The sequence below is a fragment of the Saccopteryx leptura genome, chromosome 1, assembly GCF_036850995.1.
Source record: "Saccopteryx leptura isolate mSacLep1 chromosome 1, mSacLep1_pri_phased_curated, whole genome shotgun sequence".
NCBI classification, from domain to species: domain Eukaryota; kingdom Metazoa; phylum Chordata; class Mammalia; order Chiroptera; family Emballonuridae; genus Saccopteryx; species Saccopteryx leptura.
In genome coordinates, this window is record NC_089503.1 from 386,534,521 (window position 1) to 386,552,167 (window position 17,647).

The 17,647-nt window shown below is 52.2% G+C and overlaps 1 protein-coding gene and 1 pseudogene across 1 annotated transcript; both read right to left on the reverse strand.

The window, feature by feature from the left end:
- Window positions 1-2,678: 2,678 nt before the first annotated feature.
- Window positions 2,679-6,064, reverse strand: LOC136387719 (saoe class I histocompatibility antigen, A alpha chain-like; annotated as a pseudogene).
- A 2,030-nt stretch (window positions 6,065-8,094) lies between these two features.
- On the reverse strand, window positions 8,095-11,509 carry LOC136388177 (RLA class II histocompatibility antigen, DP beta chain-like). Its single transcript, XM_066360171.1, has 4 exons — window positions 11,161-11,509; window positions 10,140-10,454; window positions 9,146-9,251; window positions 8,095-8,113 (listed from the first exon to the last, which is right to left on the reverse strand). The coding sequence occupies exons 1-4, from the start codon at window positions 11,456-11,458 to the stop codon at window positions 8,095-8,097; spliced, it is 738 nt and encodes a 245-aa protein (XP_066216268.1). The 5' UTR covers window positions 11,459-11,509.
- Between the last annotated feature and the right edge of the window lie 6,138 nt (window positions 11,510-17,647).

Below are 17,647 nucleotides of genomic sequence, written 5' to 3' on the forward strand. Positions count from 1 at the left end.
TGGGGGAAAATTTTAAATAAAGATTCCAATGATGTAGGGAATATTTACAACATGCTATTGAATGAAAATAAGGCTTTAAGCCTGTGTGTGTGTGTGACGCCAGTTTGTGTGTGTCCGTGTGTGTGTGTTGGTGTACTGTATGTCAGTGTGTGTGTTTCCGTGTGATTGAGTGTGTCCACGAGTATGAGTGTGTTGGTGTTGTGTATGGCACTGTGTGTCTGTATGTGTGAGTGTGTCCATATCTGTGTGTCTTTGTGTGAGCGTGCCCATGTGTGTCCGTGTAGTGCACACTCAGTGTGTTGGTGTGTAGCCATGTATGGCAGTCTGAGTGCACTCACTCATTCATTCACTGAACAAAACAGGGCATTTCAGGGCAGTGGAAATGCAGCTGTGGACATCATATCCCTGTCCCCGACCTCACAGAGCTGACGGTCTCAGGAAGGGACAGACAGTAAACAAATAGATACAGTGTAAAGTGTGCTGGTGACCTGGGTGTGAACAAAAGCAGAGCATTTGTGCATCTGAACATGGCATGAGGCTCTACCAGTCAGGTGACCACATGCTAGAATTGGCCTCGGGACATGGTGACACAGAGCGGCTGGGACTGTGCAGACTGCACTGGGAAAGGGTGGATGGAGTGGCAGGGACAGTGTACAGGTGTGAGGAGCAGCAGAGACAGCAGTCCTGGCCGCAGGACCAGAGTCCAGCATCAGGGAATCAAAGATGTGAGTAGTGACTTGTGCCCAGCAGCAGCAGCACAGTGGTTCCTGTGTGGGACCTGACCTAGGCTGGACTGTGGGTCTGCTCCTGGCTGTGTGGCCTCAACCTGGTCTGTGGTTTTCCTCAAATACTATTAGACCCAATGTCATGTAAATACTGCTTTATATCTGAAGTAGAATCTCCTGGGATTCCCTTGTTTGCTGAAAGAAATGAATCAGGAACAGTTTCAGAGAGCAAGTGTCCAGAGATTTTATTACCCTGATCTGGACCACGGCCCAAATCTTCCCCCTGACTCTGCCCCACGGAAGAGAAAACAACATGTAACTCCCAAAGTCACGTCCTATAATTGACAATACATGTCATCATTTTTTCCTTCTGAAAAAAATATATACCTTTAAATGTGGACCTAAGACCCCCCTCCCTGAGCTCTGTCACTGACCTCAGGGGTTCCCAGTGTGGCTGAACCCAGGATTGCTGTGGGCTTCTTACACACCCCCAGGTCCCTCCCAGACCCACCGTCCCTGAGAATTAGGCACCAGACCAGGAATCACCGTGTAACCAGCCCTGCAGGTGAGGCTGACACACAGCCCTGTGGGGACCCTGGTCTGGGTTCCTGCTACTAAACGTGTGACCTGAGACCAGCAGCATCAGCACCGACCTTGTTATAATCCAGACTCTCACACTCTGCTCCCGACGGTCTGAGTCTTAACAAAATGGCAGGTGACCCCTGCGCACAGGGAAGTCTGGGACTCCGTGGTCGCCATGCCTTCTAGACGTGGAGACAGAACTGTGCCGTCGGCTCTGGTGTGTGTCTGAGCAGATCGCTCAGCACTGGGTCCTGGTCAGTCCTTCCTCCTTTGTCTTCTGCAGCCATCACTGCCTGGGTCTCCTCTTCCATTTTCAATGGTTAAATATTCTTTCTATGTGTCATCTCCCAAGTCTGTTTGTCCAGCCGACATCTCTCCTCATCTCCAGACTCATCTGTCCAGCTGCCAATCGTACGACTCCTTTGTATTTCTAACAGACATCTCAGCTCCACCAACTCTTACAATGAACACCTGTGATGTCTCCTCAAATTTCCTCCTTCCAGAGCCTCCCCATCTCCACTGACAGCAACTCCGTCTACTTTTATCCTCTGAGATTTTTGCTGATCTTGACTCCTCTGACACCCCAGATCAACCCATCAGGAAGCAGGGACACCCAGAGGAGAATGAGACTGAAACCGCAAACAAGGACAAAAGCAGTCACACTGCTCCATAGAAACTAAGAAACAAGAAATAAAGACTCAGGAGACGGGGACTGATAGTCGGAGCCAAGCCTGAGCCTCGTCTGACTGACCCCACAAAACCCTCTTTGTCCACAGATCTGAAGGTTTCCTTTATTAGGAGAATTTACAGGGAGGTTTGAGTCCCTGTGATCAGAGGTCCTGGAGGGACAAGGTTCTACTGAAGAGATAAGGACAAAAGAGCAGAGAGGTGACCCAGCTGAGGAGTGACCACGTCAAAGTCCACGATGCACTGAGCACCGACTGGGCACAGGCTCTGAGCACACTCGGTCCTCACAGCCTCTCCTGTCCCTGCAACAGACTCAGCACAGCAGACACACGGGTTCTGGAAAGTTCTCAGTGCTTCCATTTATTTCCTCTCAAACTTTAGGATCTTTCCTTTAATTACCCCCCACAACCCCTCATGGCAAGAACTGAAAACACAAATCCACACCCAGAGTCTTATTTCAATAAGGAGTAAGAAGCTGCAGCTCAGTGCTCCACGAAGTACAGACAGGGACGGGGAGGGCCCAGCTCCCGTCTGTTGGACAGGGAAGTGTGGGGAGGGGACCTGGGGGCAGGGGTGGGCCAGCCTCCCACCTCCTCACACTATGCTGATAGGAATGCAGACACGTTCAGATGCCCTTTGCAGAGAGAGAAGTGAGAGGTTCCTGAAGTCACAAACAGGGCTGGCGTGTGTGTGTGTGAAGCATCTTCTGTCACTCATACCCTGAGAAGGCAGCTGTCTCACGCTGTAAAAGAAAATAATCATGAATAAATTCTGGTGAGTAGTTGTAACTGGTGACATTCTCAATAGCCCACCTCATGCTCTAAATGTCCCTGAGAATCCCCATCACCCCAATACCTCCCACATCAGGGTCTCACTATTAAAAGCCGTGAGAGACACATCAGAGCCCTGGACACTGTCACTGCCTGGGGTAGAACACAATGGAACTTGGTCAGAGCTCCCAGGACAGGAGACTAAAGGAGGAACTAAGGTGGGTGCGGTTCCCCATTGGCTACTGTCTGCATTGTCACAGGGTGTCGGGGGTAGCCCCTCCATACTCACTGGCAGCCTGAGTGTAGCTCCCTCCTTCCCCACCTGCTGGAAAAAAACATCCATGAGAGAACAGGGAGGAGGCAGGGCCATGAGGTCCTAAAGCAGGGGTCCCCAAACTTTTTACACAGGGGGCCAGTTCACTGTCCCTCAGACCATTGGAGGGCCGGACTATAAAAAAACAACTATGAATAAATCCCTATGCACACTGCACATATCTTATTTTAAAGTAAAAAAACAAAACAAAACAAAATGGGAACAAATACAATATTTAAAATAAAGAACAAGTAAATTTAAATAAACAAACTGACCAGTATTTCAATAGGAACTAGGGTCCTCTCACTGACCACCAATGAAAGAGGTGCCCCTTCTGAATTGCGGCAGGGGCCGGATAGATGGCCTCAGGGGGCCGCATGTGGCCCGCGGGCTGTAGTTTGGGGACCCCTGTCCTAAAGGAACCCCTAGTCCTGGGCCCCAGAGAAGTTTCCAGAACTGTGACTGCAGACCCAGGGCAGAATCAGGGAACCTGAGGAAAGTACATGTGTGGGGACTGGATCAACCTCTTTCCAGGAGGTCTGTCCTCAGCAGAATGCTCCCCTCTGACTTGTGACTGCTGGAAACCAGGTCCCCATCACCTGACTCATCAAGCTGATAAATATATCCCTCATGTTCACATGTGCCTCACTAAAGAGTGTGAGCAAACAGCCCCAGTCTGGGCAAGCACACACGTGGGTACAATAATTCTAATTTATGAAGCAAATACAATTCTTCCTGGGCTTAAAACTCCCTGTGGGACAAGAAACTCAGACTCCACCCTTCCCTACCTGAGTGCCTTTTCCTCCACATCACAGCTCCTCCCACCACAGCTCCAATGACTGAAACAGCAAGGAGGAACGGGACAGCAACTGTGACCACAGTGAGGATGGTGGCTGAGTAGGTGGCCCTGGGAATGGAAGGGAAGGTCAGGGCTCTGACTCCCAGGACCCAGACTCAACCCTGCTGAAGTCCTCCAGAGGCCCCTGCTCCCTGAGAAGAGGCTCTGTGCCCACGTCCCCTCCTCACCCCATCTCAGGGTCAGGGGCTCGGGTAGCCCCTCGTGCTGCACATGGCACGTGTATCTCTGCTCCTCTCCAGGGGGCACCGCCACGGCCGCCCACTTCTGGAAGGTCCCGTCCCCTGCAGGCCTGGTCTCCACAAACTCCATGTCCTGGGTCAGGTCCTGCCCGTCACGCTGCCAGGTCAGGGTGATCTCCGCAGGGTAGAAGCCCAGGGCCCAGCACCTCAAGCTGACCTCACGGTCATAGATGGGGTGGTGGGTCACGTGTGCCTTTGGGGGGACTGAAGAGAAGGGTAGAAATTCAGGAACTTTTCATCCCTCATAGGCCACTCCAGCAGCACTCCTGTGAGCACCCTGAGAGTGGACAGGACAGCTGGGTGGGGGAGGGAGCACAAAACCCAGACACCAGCCTGGACAGAGGCACCTGGGTCGATTTCTTAGTGTTCAGAAAGCTCTAGAGTCAGAGGGACACAGCTCAGGGTAGGCGGCAGGTCTCTGAGAGGTGAAAAAGGAATTCTGGTCCCGACCTGGGTGGAGGCCAAATGACTCAGAAAAGCTGGGTCAGACCTCAGACACACTGGGTGGGGGACAAGGCCTGAGGGAGAAAGTCCCCATGGGTCCCAGGGCCACTGCCAGGGTCAAGGGGAACCGCTGATGGGTGGTTTCAGGGTTGGTCCCTCCATCCCGGAGAGACTGCACCTAATTGTCCCTGAGAGAAGGGGGAGTCGCTGTCTGGTCCCGGATCTGAAAATCCAGGGACTCAATGTCCTGACCCAAAAGAGGCTGTTCTGACCATGGTCCATTTGCTCTCTCAGTGTAGTTAACTGCAGCCCGAGAGGAGAGGAGGGAGCCCCGCGGCCCTGGTACCTGCGCGCTGCAGCGTCTCCTTTCCCTTATCCAGGAAAAGGCGGAGCCACTGCACGCACTCCCCCTCCAGGTAGTTCCTCCAGTTCTCTGCCTCTCCGGCCTCCTCCCACTTGCGCCGGGTGATCTGAGCCGCCGCGTCGGCCGCGGTCCAGGAGCGCAGGTCCTGGTTCAGGGCGATGTAGTCGGTACCGTCGTAGGCGTGCTGACTGTACCCGTGGAGGAGGCTTCCGTCCGGGTATATTTCACAGCCGTACATTCTCTGGATGGTGTGAGACTCTGACCCCGCCCCGCGGTCAGCCCCGCCCACTCGGCCCCGCCCCCCGCCCACCCCGCCCCCGCCTCGACCGCGGGCATTAAAACTAAACTGAAAACGAAAACGGGTCAAAGTCCCTTCGGGTTCTTCCCGGGTGGGGGGATGGTCGGTCCCCCGTTCCCGGGTGGAGCTCGGATCCGGACACTCGGGCGACCCCGGCCCGCCCGTGGGGATGGGATCGTGACCAGGACCCGCCGGCGTGGCTCACCGTCCTCGTTCTGGTTGTAGTAGCCGCGCAGGGTGTTCAGGTTCACTCGGAAAGTCTGTGCGTTGTCCTTGGCGATCTGTGTGTTCCGGTCCCAATACTGCGGGTCCTCCTGCTCCACCCACGGCTGCTCCATCCACGGCGCCCGCGGCTCCACTCTCGGGCTAGCGGCGTCGCTGTCGAACCGCACGAACTCCGTGTCGTCCACGTAGCCGACGGTGAAGAACCGGGGTTCTCCGCGGCCGGGCCGGGACACGGCGGTGATGAAATATCTCAGGGAGTGGGGACCTGGGAACGGGGAAGGGGCGCAAAGGGGCGGTGTGGGAGGTCAGGGCCGGGGGTAGTGGACACACGACCTTCCCGGGGTCCTGCGCCCCCGCCGAGTCCCCTACCTCCTCCCCGAAGAGGCCGTTCCCTCCCGATCCGCACTCACCCGCCCAGGTCGGGGTCAGGACCAGGGCCCCCGAGAGCAGCAGGAGGAGGGGTGGGGACCTCATGACCCGAGTTCTCAAGGTCTGAGAACAACCTGAGTCGAGCGAGTCCACCGAGAGTTTATAACTGGAGAAGGTAGGAAGGCTGATTGGCTTCTCTAGAAACCAGACACCCAATGGGAGTGATATCTGGGGCCGTGTCATGAGTATCCAGGAAGGAGGATCCGACACAGATTATGACAGGCAGACCTGAAACCCGGGGAGATGGGAACTCTGCAACACTGACCTTTCGAACCGCCCAGACTCCGCTCTCGGGCTGCGACACTGAGATCCAGGCCTGGGGATTCGGAGACTGTGCCTTGTGTCCTCCTCCTGCGGGGAGAGCTCTTTGTCACCCTGTCTCCCTGAGTCCTGACCCAGGGGCTGTGTGAGGACACCAGGGAGAGACCCCCAGGCTGGGCCCCGCCCCTTTCTCCTCTTCGTTCCCGGAATCCCTTCCCCTGAAATGAACATTCTCCCACCCCTTATTTCTCCCCCTGGATTCTTCTAGAAGAAAACTTACTCCAGGGAACTTGATGTCAGAGAGTGAGCTCGCCCTGGGAATGGAGGTGGAGGGACAGGGTTTCTCTTAACCCTGGAGGAGCTGTGCCTGAAAACACAGGATGGAGATTCTCAGAGACCACAGTGGGGAGCACAGTCTTGGAAACTCTGAACATCAGGAAGCTGATCTGTAAAGAACTAATTTGTCCCCTTGGTCCAGAAATGTGTCTAACCAGCACTGCAGTCAGACTCACAGAGCTCCTGAATTCTACTTCCCACACAGTGTGTATGTGACTCGGGATTGTTACATTGTGAAATGATCTTCATTCAGTAACTCTGAGTTTGTCTGTGAGTGGCCCACGTCCTCAATACAGAGAAGCCCAGGGAAGCCGTGTGTCACTGTGCATTTCAACAGGAGCATGTATTGATACATCCTCGAAGTTACAAGGGCTCAATGTGGTCATCCAAAGGATGGAGAGAGCGAAGGAAGGTTGGCTGGAGGCGTCCCAGACCCAGGGCAGAGTAAGGGAAGTTCACAGAGGGTGACAGAGAGCCTGGAGCCTAAGTCACCCTTCAGAAGGACAGTGGTCCTGCCTCAGCTTTCCTGCTGTTCTCGGTCTTTTACAAGAAGGAGTCTGTGAGAAGTGAGGTCCCGGAGCAAACGGGGCAGCAGATTTGAGAGCACAGCAGCGGGGTCATTGGTCAATTTTGCTCCCTCATGCTGAGGTCTGGGTGTGCATTCTCACGCTGCCATATGACCTAGTGGAGGAAAAAATAAGAAAAGAGGAAAAGGGAAGAACTGCTGGACCAGCACCTTTACGTAGACGAGAAGGGATGAGGCCTCGAGCACCAGCAGAGGGACGGCTCTGGCTGGGAGTGTGGACAGCTCACCTGTGGTGATGTCTCCAAGTTGATGGTGTTGGGAATCTGTAATAATCGTCTTCTAATGTGTTCAGTTTTCTCAGTGAAGCAGGAAACAAGGTCACTGGCAGTAATGAGATGGGGAAGGAGGGTGGATGTTTGAGCAGAGGATGGGGGAGACTGAGGGAGCCGTGCAGGGACAGGATGATTGTGGGCAGCGGTGTGGTCCCCCTTGTGGTCTGGGTCATGATGTTAATGTGACAGCATCCATGTGGCTATGTTGTCTCCAGCCTCCTGTAGCTGCATGGGGCAGGTGCAGGGAGGGCAGAGGTAGAATTTCCTGGCTGTGTAGTTTTTTCAAGCAAGGCTGACAAGGCAAGGGGGAGCCAAGGGAGGGATTGAAATGGTGTCTCATGGAATTGAAGATGAGTGAGGAGGGAGGAGAGGACATCGAGGGGTGAGGGATGGTGACTAGATGGTAGGATAATAACCTGGGATCCCAGTGGATACAAAGGATTGTGGGAGGTGATGTAGCACAGGGTGGACTCCATCCTGGGAAACAGGCACATTTGTGATGAATGGTTTGCTGATATTACATTACAACATGTGATTAAATAATTGCACCAGTGTTTCTAGATTTTAGACCACCCTTCTATTCAATGAGAAGCATTAATCACCATCAAGAGGTTTATTTCTTCATGCCTGTGTCAAATGATAATGACATCCCCAGGGTCCTCACTGGACCCAGTGGTCACCAAGCCCCATAAGCAGGAACAGGGTCACACGACCATGCCCTTCCTGTCAAGGAGAAGGAGAAAGGAGGACATCATGTTGGATTGAGGGGTTTAGGCTCCGCAGGAAAGGGCGCTCTATAGACTGGAGAACTTGGGAAAGAGGAAGCACATCGAGCTCAAATGCAGAGACTCAGAAACTGGGGTCAGGGGTGCAATTCTGTCATAATGTCCCTTTTGGAGAAGATCAGTTTCTGGACAACAGAAGTATCTTAAATCCTGTTCCCAGGCCACAGTGATGTTTGAGATCAGCTCCGCAGCCCTGTGAAGAAGAAGAAGAATTAAAGACTGCCCACGCTCACAGGCTACATCTCCTGTCCCTCTAGGGTCCCAGGAGGGACAAGAGTGTAGGGAGAGGCTGAGTGTGGGTCTGATGAACCCCGGAACAGAGTCGGGGTGTCCTTCAGCAATGGGGCAAAGCTCATGGCTTCTTCCCACGCAAAGATAAAAATGGACCAAGAGTTGGGGGTCATTGACTCAACTTGAAAGACTGGGACAGCCTCTGAGGGTCCCTCCTCGTCCCCAGGGCACTTCCTGTGGTAGATCCTGAACTCAGGGTCCTCACTAAATGCCCCCAAACTCATGTGGTAATGAAATGACTGGCACCCCAAGCAGGAAGAAGGGAGCAGAAATCCCCCTATTGGCTGCGGTCCTCGTGCTGAAATGACAGTGAGGGAGGAGGGGTCAGTAGCTGAGGGAGGACAGAGCACCAGCATCCGGGACGTTATACGAACATCTGCATCCCGCACCCACATCGCTGGGAACTAAAGCAGGCCCACCCTGCGGACTTGAGCTGACCCAGGCTTTAAAGAACACCGTGCAGAGCAGGGTGAGCGCTGGGCATCTCGGGTGTGTGACTGGGCCCGGAGCTCTGCCCGGCACCATGCTCCCTGCACGGCTCTCCCTCCCTGGTCAGAACCGGACTGCAGGGGCCGCACTTGCTCTGTGACGTTGTGTTTCTGTCTCAGCCTCCTCACTGAAGAATTAGAGACCGAGACCCTGGGAAGGCACTCACAGCCACTTTCCAGAAGATTCTTACCTTGCTGGCCTCTGAGGGGCAGGACTGCCCCACGAGGGCCAGGAGCCCCAATATGGAGCCCCTGACCCAGTCAGCATCTTGCTCCGGGCAGAGTCTGACGGGGCCTCTGGGAAGAACAGACCAGGGTCAGTCTCCCCTCCACCTGCTGCAGCCCCTGGCCCTGCCCGACACCTGGAGCCCGACCCAGAGGACCATGAGAGACAGGGAGGTGACAGTGTCAGGTGTGGAACTACTGTGGGGAACGGGTCAGTGTGGAAAGCACCCCAATGTTCTGGGTCTCCAACTGGTTACGTCCAGAAGAGAGAAATGCTTACTTACAAGGGTTATTATGCCTGGCTGTTTGCCTCAGCGTTAGAGTGTCAGCCCAGTGTGTGGAAGTCCTGGGTTTGATTCCCAGTCAGGGCACACAGAAGTGACCATCTGCTTCTCCACCCCTCTTCCTCTCATTTCTCTCTCTTTCTCTTCCCCTCCTGCAGTCATGGCTTGAATTGATGGAGCAAAGTTGGTCCTGGGCTCTGAAGGTGGCTCCATAGCCTCACCTCAGGTGCTAAAATAGCTCAGTTGCTGAGCAACGGAGCACTGGCTCCAGACTGGCAGAGGATTGCAGGCATGGGGCTTGCCGGCTGGATTCCTGCTGGGACGCGTGTGGTAGTCTGTCTTTCTGCTTCTCCATCCCTCATTTAATTAAAAAAGAAAGAAAAAATGAAAGAAAGTCAACTATTAAGTCTAAGCATAAGAAGCTGAAGAGAGACAGAGGGAGAGGCCACCTGAGGTCCCATGATGAAGGTGATTGCTTTTCTGGGCTGCTCTGACAAGGAGAGATTCTCTAGGATCCCCAGGGCGAGGATAAATGCACACTAGAGTCACCAGGTCCCTGCTGCCCCCAGCCTAGACCCCAGGGCGGGCATGGTGAGGACACACCATGATGAGACCCGCTGGGTACTGAGTGGAGCCCAGAGCCTGGAGCCCAGCGGGTCATCAGGGAGTCACTCACTCCACTCCACGGGGACCGGACTGTCCAAGCTGGGGGGCTCCACTTGGCAGGTGCAGACGTCTCCCTGCTGGGGGGTCATTTCCAGCATCAGCAGGACCTGGAAGGTCCAGTCTCCGTTATGGATCGGGTGGGTGGACACGACCCCAGCTGTCTCCTCCTGTCTGTTCAGGAACCAGCGGACCTGAATGTGGCCTGGGTAGAAATCTGTCACGTGGCAGACTAGCAGGTTGGGGTGCTGCAGGGACCCTTTCTTGGAGAGGGACACAGTCACTTTAGGCTGAACTGGGAGTGGGACAAAGAATCTTGTTATGACGCCTGAGAGTTAACACAGTGCATTCAGCAATTTCCTTGCCCATTGATTTCGGGGTGTTGAAGATGAATATCTCATCCATGAAGCGATTTTGAGGCAGAAAATGGGGAACATTGGAGGAAAAACAGAATAAGACGCTCTAATGTCCCAAGAACAACCTTGTCACACACAACAAAGACCAGACAGGAATGGGGGAGGGTCACAGCTGGTGCTCTCTTTTGTCAGAGATGTGAGGTAGTTACTGATGTTCCTCAAACAGAAATGTTGAACCAGCTGTGAAACTACCTAGATTTACATTTTTTCAAAAAGATGCCCAATCCTTCCAAATATTGTATTGTAATCAGAATGTATTCAGTCAGTGGCATTCCCTTGACCTGCCGGCCTGACCTCTGCATTAGACAGAGCTGAAATGAAGCCCTGGGTCTGTTCTGCATTTAACCCGGACGTCCTCTGGCTTCTGTATAAAACAGCAGCAAGATCCACACACCCCGTGTTCCCAGCTCCCCCCTGTCGGATTAGCAGGGGCCGCGACTGTCCCCCACGGTGGAGCCCCTATGCAAGGGGAAGCCCTTTGGGTTCAGGCCACTAAGCCTGGGACACAGGGGGCGTGGAGATGGGAAGAGACCCCTCCCCTCCGCGGCCCACGCCCCCCCCAGGCTCTCCTCTGTCCGCCCCTCCCCTCTGCGCTGCAGGGTGAACCCCCTGTCCAGCTGTAGTTGTGTCTGCACACCGTGTCCACCGCGCGCCTCCTCAGCGCCAGGAACTCGCCCTGCACGTTCCAGTTCTTGGCGGTGACGCGCCCGAGCTCGGTCACAGCCACGAACGCCCCCACGGCGCTGTCAACCTGGACGAACACGTCCCTGTTGTAAACGTAGCGCTCCAGGAAGCGGTGCGTCCCGTTGCGCTCATAGCAGTCGCTCCTCCGCTGGTACACGGACACCTGTGGGGGTGGGAGAGACCCGCGGGGCTGAGCCCAGGTGCCCCACGCCCACCCGCACGCTGCCCGCATCCCCGTGGGGACCCTCCACTGTGTGTCCAGTGGCCATAACCAGGTCCACGCATTTCCTGTCTTGGCCTTTTCTCCTGGGTCCCCGTCTTCCTTCCCGCGGGGTGTCCCTTACGGAACCACCAGGGGTCGCTGCGCCCTTGTCCAGAGCGCTGGGCCCGGGCCATGTTCTCAGTGTTGGCCTGTCTCTTCCTGCACCTGCGATCTCCTTGTCACTCTCATAAACCAACAAATCAGCACAGCATTGCGCATTCCTGTGTGTGTAGGGGTATTTTGCTTTACATCTGTCGCCTTTTAGGTTAAAGTAGAAAATACCGTTTTCCTGCACCCGATCACATGATCTTGGGTAAGTCACAGAACCTCTCTGACCCGAGGATTTCTCACCGAGTGAATTCGAGGTTTAACTACAGAATCTGAAGCCCGTTCCCCCATTAGTATCGCAGAGCCCTGCTCAGAGGGGCACAGTGTGGCCGCAGTGACAGGGGCTCTGGGAGGGACCAGCAGGTGCAGGAGCCCAGGGGGCGTGTCTAATGTGCTGGGATTGGAGCAGAGGCAGGGGTGTAGGGAGCGGCTTTCATCTGGGGTCAGAGGAGCAGAGGGCAGGAGCGCTCTGGAGGAAGTGCCCGGAGCCCAGGAGGGGCCGCGGGAGAGAGGAGAGTGGGGGCTGAGGGCACAGGGACAGGACAGGGGGCAGCGGTGCTGATAGCTGTCTGTGCCCAGGGGCTGCGGGATTTCCCACAGGGAACAGATGTGGTCTGCTCCTGCAGTGGGGAGGTCTGGAGGGAGTGAGGGGAACGGTGCATGTTTCTATGACAACAGCAACAGTGAGGAGGGCGCAGCCAGGAATTAGAAAAGGAGGGAGATTATAAAGCTGAGTCTAGGAGTGGACATGCTGGGTCACAGGGTGAGCCCATGTCTGGTGTAGTAACTTCTACCAAAGCATTTCTCAAAGTATTTGAATCAACTAACTCTCACATTCGCAGTACATGAGAGACTGAATTAGTCCTAATCCTTGTCAACAATAGATTTAGTCTAAGGTTTTCACTTTAGCCATTCTGAGAGGGGGTGCAGCGATAACACATATGACTTAATTTGAATTTCCTCTCTGACCAAAAATTGTAAGCAATTTTTATAATTACTTTTGCCATGTAAATATCCTCAGTAGGACACTGTACCAGACTAATAGTGACTAAATGGGACTTCAGTAATGTGCCAGCCTTTAGAACAATAGTTTATCTCTGTGTGGGAATAAAATGTATGATGCTTTGGGAATCTGGGTTACTTCCTTCCTCACCGGGCAGACCTTGTGGGCCATAATAGTTTTTATTTATTTTTTATTTTTTTTGTATTTTTCTGAAGCTGGAAACGGGGAGGCAGTCAGACAGACTCCCACATGCCCCCCGACCGGGATCCACCCGGCACACGCACCAGGGGGGCGATGCTCTGACTATCTGGGGTGTTGCTCTGTCCCGACCAGAGCCACTCTAGCGCCTGGGGCAGAGGCCAAGGAACCATCCCCATCGCCCGGGTAGTCTTTTGCTCCAATGGAGCCTCGGCTGCAGGAGGGGAAGAAAGAGACAGAGAGGAAGGAGAGGGGGAGGGGTGGAGAAGCAGATGGGTGCCTCTCCTGGGTGCCCTGGCGGGGAATCGAACCTGGGACTTCCGCACGTCAGGCCGACACTCTACCACTGAGCCAACTGGCCAGGGCCCATAATAGTTTTTAACATTGAGCGTTGGCCTCAATCAAACCTAAGCAGTGGGTGTGCCTGCATCTGTTAATGCTGTTATACTTTTTCTCTTAATGGGTCTGTGCTCAAAGACCTGTGATATAATGGAAAATATTTGGTCTTCACCATGATTCCTGACACAAAGCTCATAAAAACCTCAGATTCTACTGGGATGCTCATGAGATGGCTTGTGACTGGGGGTCCTGGGTAGCTTCAGGATGGGGCTGGTCACCGGAAAGACCAAGCTTGCTCAGAGGGTGGGGACTTTCAGCCTCACTGCCCAAACTGCTGGGAGTTCAATCCCCAATGGCCAATGATTTAATTAATAATCTCCATATAGGAAAACTCCCATAAAAAAAAAAAACAACCCTTGACAATGGTGCTCAGACAGCTTCTGAAGTGTGACCACATCCATGTGATGGAGGGGAAGGGGTGTGGCAAATGGACAGAGATTAGGATGCTGCCCTGAGACAGGTCCTTGGTGTGGACTTTGGAACATCAAGTCCTGTGGGGGCAGAACGCTGCCCGGCAGCACTGATAGGGTTGTTTATAGGAAGCAGCTGATTCCTGTAGCCATTCCCTGCATGTCTGAAAGGTGTTAATCGTCTTCTCTGCACCTGAACCCATGCTCTGCTAATTTAACCCAGGCTCTGCTAATCTGCTTGATGAGCAAAGAGACCAATAAATACGATGAGGCTGCAGAGATCTGGGCTCTCAGTCCTGGATGCTGGGAGTCCCCTGGACCCATCTTTTCTCTATGTTGTGTCTTGTGTGTGTTTTTCTCAAGTCCCGCAGCGCCTTCCTCTCGTGCACCCCCATTGCCAAGCGGGTCTCAGCAACTGGTGCCCGAACAGGGACCGACTGGAAGAAGGATCCCCGGAGCAACAAATACAGTAAGGAAATAACTGCTGGGCCCCGAGGGGAAACAGAGGCCCCGTCCGTCACAGGAAAGCGGGAAGGACGTCCTCGGGAAAATACAGGGTGACCAGGGGGAACGGGGACAGCGGAGACAGTGTTATGAAATGCTGTCCCTATGTCTGTCTCTGAAAACAGTTGACGGCTGGCGGGGCTAAAGCAGCGAAGGAAACTTTCAGAATGATCACAAGTGACTGAGAAGCACTGCACTTGGTTCCTGCTTTAGGAAGTCTAGATTTACACGACGGGGAAAGGGAGGAAAGAGCCGAAATAATTATCTACTCAAGGTGATCTGTAGCCGGTTACTATCCAGCAAACTTGGACCTTAGTTAAATCTGTTTTAGAACTTTTGCAATATGATGATGATGATGATGGAGATGAAGAATGTGGGGAGATTAAATACGCTGAGCCTGAAAGTGCTCTGAAGGGTGACAAACCATCTTCGCCATCTGCTCCTTTCATTGCAGAACCTTTGCCGCCCCCTCCTCCAACTGTTTTTGTACCTAGGGAGCCAATACCATGTTACCGGCTCTTCAGAAAGGAATATTCCAGGTCTGTAGAGAGGGAGATTGGATTGAGTCACAGATGGCTTTACCAGTGACAGTTACAGAGAGAGTGGCATCGGCAAACATCAAGGCATTACAGTGTCCTTACAGCCTGAAACAAGAAGCCACAGACAAGGAACAGAGAACCCGTCCCATTTTCTCTAGCGGCTGCTGTTCACAAAAGCCTCCTCTCTAAACCCCAAGCAGTGCCTTTAAAGTGGACAGCAGATAAGCCTGTTTGGATTGAACAGTGGCCGTTAGCTAAGGAAAGATTGGAGGCTCTTCAAGAATTAGTATTAGAGCCATGAGAAAGAGGATATATAAAGGAATCATTTATTCCATGGAATTTTCCAGTGTTTGTAATTAAGAAAAAATCATGAAAGTAAGGGTTTTGAAAGATTTATGTGCACTAAATGCAGCAATTCAACCTATGGGAGCTTTACAACCAGGGTTACCAAATCCATCTTTACTACCTAAGGAATGGTCAGTAATAGTGATATATTTAAAAGATTTTTCTGCTATACCATTGGCACAGGAAGATCGAGAAAAATTTGCCTTTTCTATACCTTCCCTTAATGCTAAAGAGCCAATGAAAAGATTTCAGTGGAAGGTGTTGCCAGAAGGCAGCTTACCAGCCCTACTGTCTGTGAAAACTTTGTAGCTAAAGCCCTGGAACCTGATCGGTCACAATTCCCTCAGAACTGCAACATCCATTATATGAACAATGTTCTTGTAACAGCAGGAAACCAAGAATAATTAACTAAAGTCTATGCTACTTTAGAGAAACAAGCGGAAATTGTTGGCTTAAAAATAGCACCTGAAAAGATTCAACAGACTGTCCTGGTCTCTGCTACAGGTGTTATTGTTCGGCATGATGAATTAGTTGAATGGGTATTCTTACCTAATTCAACCACAAAATCTCTCTCTCCCTACCTTGATCTCATGTCCTCACTTATTCTCAAAGGGAGAGAACAGATTCGACAACTTGTGGGATGTGATCCATCTACGATCATCCTTCCCTTAACAAGAGCTGACGTTTCTTCTTGTTTTCAGAATCATTTACACTGGCAGATAGCTTTTGCTTATTTCCTAGGGATTATTGATAATCATTTTCCAAAACACCCTCTTTTCCAGTTGCTGAGACACGCTCAATGGATTCTGCCTCATATTACCCGGCTGGATCCTTTATCTAATGTCCCCACCATCTTTCCTGAGGGCTCTGGTAATGGACATGCTGTCTGTACCCGGGTGATACAGTAACATATGTCCACCCCAGGTTTTTCTGCTCAGCAAGCTGAATTATATGCTGTTATTTCTGCTTTGCAGGATTTCCCCAATCCAGTTAACGTTGTTAGTTATTTGCTTATGTAGTACAAGTCACAAGGATGATTAAAACACCTTTGTTAAAACCTTCTTCACCACAACCTCTTACTAATCTTTTTTTTTAAATTACACCAAACTGTCCGACAATGCCGCTTCCTTTTCTGTATCACTCATATTCGTTCACTTACTAATCTTCCAGGACCCTTAGCTGCAGGCAGTGCTACAGCTGACCATGCCTGCACTTTGGACTCCATCCACTGAGAAAATGCACTGGGAAGATTGCCGTGGACCTGATAGTGTTTGCTACTTACTGGTTCCTATGGAACTGTGATCAACTGGGCCCCTAGGGCCCACAGACCGCATGCAGCCACCTGAGGCCATTTATTCAGCCCCTGCTGCACTTCTGGAAGGGGTACCTGTTTCATTGGTGGTCAGTGAGCGCTGCGTTGCTCACATACAGTACTGCCTCCAGTGACGCGGGATGCACGCATCACGGCTCCGGAAGCGCGTCATATCACTTGTTACGGCTAGCAGTGACAAATATGGAACCGGACTTTGACCATCTCATTAGCCAAAAGCAGGTCCATAGTTCCCATTGAAATACTGGTCAGTTTGTTTATTTAAATTTACTTGTTCTTTATTTTAAATATTGTATTTGTTCCTGTTTTGTTTCTTTACTTTAAAATAAGATATGTGCAGTGTGCATAGGGATTTGTTCATAGTTTTTTTTATGGTCTGGCCCTCGAGCGGTCTGAGGGACAGTGAACTGGCTCCCTGTGTAAAAAGTTTGGGGACCCCTGCCCTAGGGGGTATGCAGTTTGAGACTGTAGCAAGGGAACGAGACCTGCAATTCCCGGTAGACTGTATGATGGAGTGTGTCTAATTAACACTGAGCGTGGCATTGCTGATGGTCTGCAAGCCCTTAATTCTATTCCTCGGATAAAACAATGGGGTACTGGATTATTGGGAGGTCTCATTAGGATATGTATTATTTTAATATGTGTCCTTTAGTCCTCAGATGCTCAATAGCACAAATCCTCAGATAATCAATACAGAGAGAGGCTACAAAACTGCTAACACAGAAACACAAAATCAAAAAGGGGACATGTAAGAAAATGGCCAGAGATTAGGATGCTGCCCTGAGACCATCTTTGGTGTGGACTTTGGAACATCAAGTCCTGTGGAGGCAGAACGTTGCTCTGACCAGCACTACTGTGACTGTTTATAGGAAGCAGCTGATCCCTGTGGCCATTTCCTGCACCTGGATCCATTCTAGGCTAATCTGACCCAGGCTCTGCTAATTTACTTGATGAGCAAAGACACGAATAAGTTCGATGAGGCTGCAGAGATCTGGGCTCTCTGTCCTAGGGGCTTGCAGTTGCCTGTACCCATCTTTTCTCTATGTTGTGTCTTTTTTCTTTTCTTTTTTTCTCTGAAGTGAGAAGCGGGGAGGCAGAGAGACTGACTCTCCCATGTGCCCAACCTGGATCCACCCAGCATGCCCACCAGGAGGCGATGCTCTGCTGCAATCGGAGCCATTCTAGTGCCTGAGGTGGAAACCATGGAGCCATCTTAGTGCCTGAGCCAACTTTGCCCCAATGGAGCCTTGGCTTCAGGAGGGGAAGAGAGAGATAGAGAGAAAGGAGTCAGGGAAGGGTGGAGAAGCAGATGGATGCTTTTCC

Coding starts and splice junctions, on each gene's coding strand:
- LOC136388177 (XM_066360171.1), bottom strand. CDS start 11,458: ATGCGGGCAGCGTGCGGGTGGGCGTGGGGCACCTGGGCTCAGCCCCGC. Junction 10,455..11,160: donor GGTGTGCAGACACAACTACA/GCTGGACAGGGG, acceptor GTTAACTCTCAG/GCGTCATAACAAGATTCTTT. Junction 9,252..10,139: donor TCCGGTCCCCGTGGAGTGGA/GTGAGTGACTCC, acceptor TGTTCTTCCCAG/AGGCCCCGTCAGACTCTGCC.